This window comes from Echinops telfairi, unplaced genomic scaffold (genome assembly GCF_000313985.2).
Source record: "Echinops telfairi isolate 266 unplaced genomic scaffold, ASM31398v2 ScPeMD7_7415;HRSCAF=8453, whole genome shotgun sequence".
Lineage (NCBI taxonomy): Eukaryota > Metazoa > Chordata > Mammalia > Afrosoricida > Tenrecidae > Echinops > Echinops telfairi.
This window is the reverse complement of record NW_022111315.1, coordinates 1,127,396-1,129,187: the sequence shown is the minus strand read 5'-3', so window position 1 is coordinate 1,129,187 and position 1,792 is coordinate 1,127,396. Positions and strand designations below refer to the sequence as shown.

The 1,792-nt window shown below is 36.3% G+C and overlaps 1 protein-coding gene across 1 annotated transcript in view; it reads left to right on the top strand.

Annotated features, from left to right (window-relative positions):
• Positions 1-1,792, top strand: part of KIF4A (kinesin family member 4A) — a 187,159-nt gene that overhangs the window by 113,182 nt on the left and 72,185 nt on the right. Inside the window, exon 13 of the mRNA XM_045296988.1 lies at positions 494-626. Coding sequence (XP_045152923.1) covers positions 494-626 — 133 coding nt within the window. The remainder of the gene's footprint in view (positions 1-493; positions 627-1,792) is intronic.

Sequence of the window (1,792 nt, the reverse complement as noted above, 5' to 3'; positions counted from 1 at the left end):
CTTCAAGCCTTTAAGACCCCAGATGCTATACTTTTTGATAGCCGGGCACCATCAGCTTTCTTCGCCACATTTGCTTATGCACCCATTTGTCTTCAGTCACACCATTAGTTTAAAGTACTTCGGGAATATGTTTCTTATTCACTCAGGATATTGCTTTACTGGGAGTTTCGATCAAGCTGGACAGATTTTTCTAGACTTATATAGGATAATTTTAACTGAACCCCTATCCTCAAATGCTTGTGGGATATATTTTATCAACCTTTGGTATGTTGTTGCTGTCAGGTACAGTAGAGTTTATTCCGGCTCACAGCAACCCATGTGCAACAGAATAAAATACTGGCCAGTTATGTATCATCTGAACAATCTTTCTGTGTTTGAATGCATTACTGCAACCAGTGGGTCAATCAGCTTGGTGAGAATCTTGCACTCTTTCTTTCTTCTTCTTCTTCTTCCTTCTTCTGGTATTTTTAATATTGTATTTTCTTTGTTTTAGTGTGGAACCATCAGAGAATCTACAGTCCCTGATGGAGAAGAATCAATCTCTAGTAAAGGAGAATGCAAAATTAAGTCAAGGTCTGAGCGAGGCAGCTGGCCAAACAGCCATGATGTTGGAGAAGATCATTTTGGTGAGGCCCCAAGACTAAAATACTAGCAATCTGGATATTTACTAACCTTAGTTTCAAAATATTTAACTTGATTTCCATTTTGAGAAATACATTTGGTAGAAAGAAATAGATTAGTATTATTATATTCTTCAGGAAGCCACTCTGAGGTAAATATTTGGACTTATAATCAAACATAAAGAAATGTGAGGAGGGGGAGGGAGGGAAAAAAGAGGAGCTGATACCACGGGCTCAATCTAAAGTAAATGTCTAGAAAAGATTGATGACAACATATGTACAACTGTGCTTGATACAATTGATGTATGGATGTTATAAGAGTTGTAAGAGCCCCCAATAGAATGATGTTTTTTTTTTAAATAAAGAATGATGTTTTAATTTTTTTTAAAAAGAAATGTTGAAAAAATTATCCAGTCGGCATCTCTATTTCCACCACCAAGAATCATCATGAATCCCATTTTAAAACAGATTTGTTCTAAAATATCAGATAGGAAAAAATCAAGATCCTCTCTCACCTTAAGTCTTGCCTAATATTTATTATAGTACCAAGTTCCTTTATTAAGATATTAGTCCTTGTGAAATTGGTTAATTTTCAACTAGTGCATCACTGTGTAGCTGATACACCAGTTCTGAATTTTACTAGCTGTCTAATACTAACCTCCTGGATCAGTGTGAGCTGGCTATTACTAGCACTTTTCTACTAGTCTAAATACAGCTCTTTGTCTAAAAGCACAACTGTTTCCAGAAACTGAAGTGAATTTCCATGATAATGTAATTTGTAGCATATGTACTTTCATGCTTCAGTGTGCTCCCTAGTCTAGGGAGGGCAAGCTGCTTGAAAATCTTTAGAACAACCAGATCCTCCATTATTTTGCCTATTAGTAGCACAACGGTGATAATGGGATATGTGGGGGTTTTCCACATGGTTTGTGTGTATGTATTTCTCTAGTACTGTCCTTTATGCGTTTGAAATAACTCTAGTAGCTGTTTCACATATTTGTTAGTGTGGTTGGCATAACAGACAGTGTTTGTTATGCCAGCCACATACTTCTGACCTTTATAAGGTTTGTTACAATGACTGCCTGGTTGGCTTATTGTTTGATGTCCGGTCAGAACTTCATGAAAAGCACACCTTTTTTTTAAATAATCATTTTATTAGGGGCTCATACAAC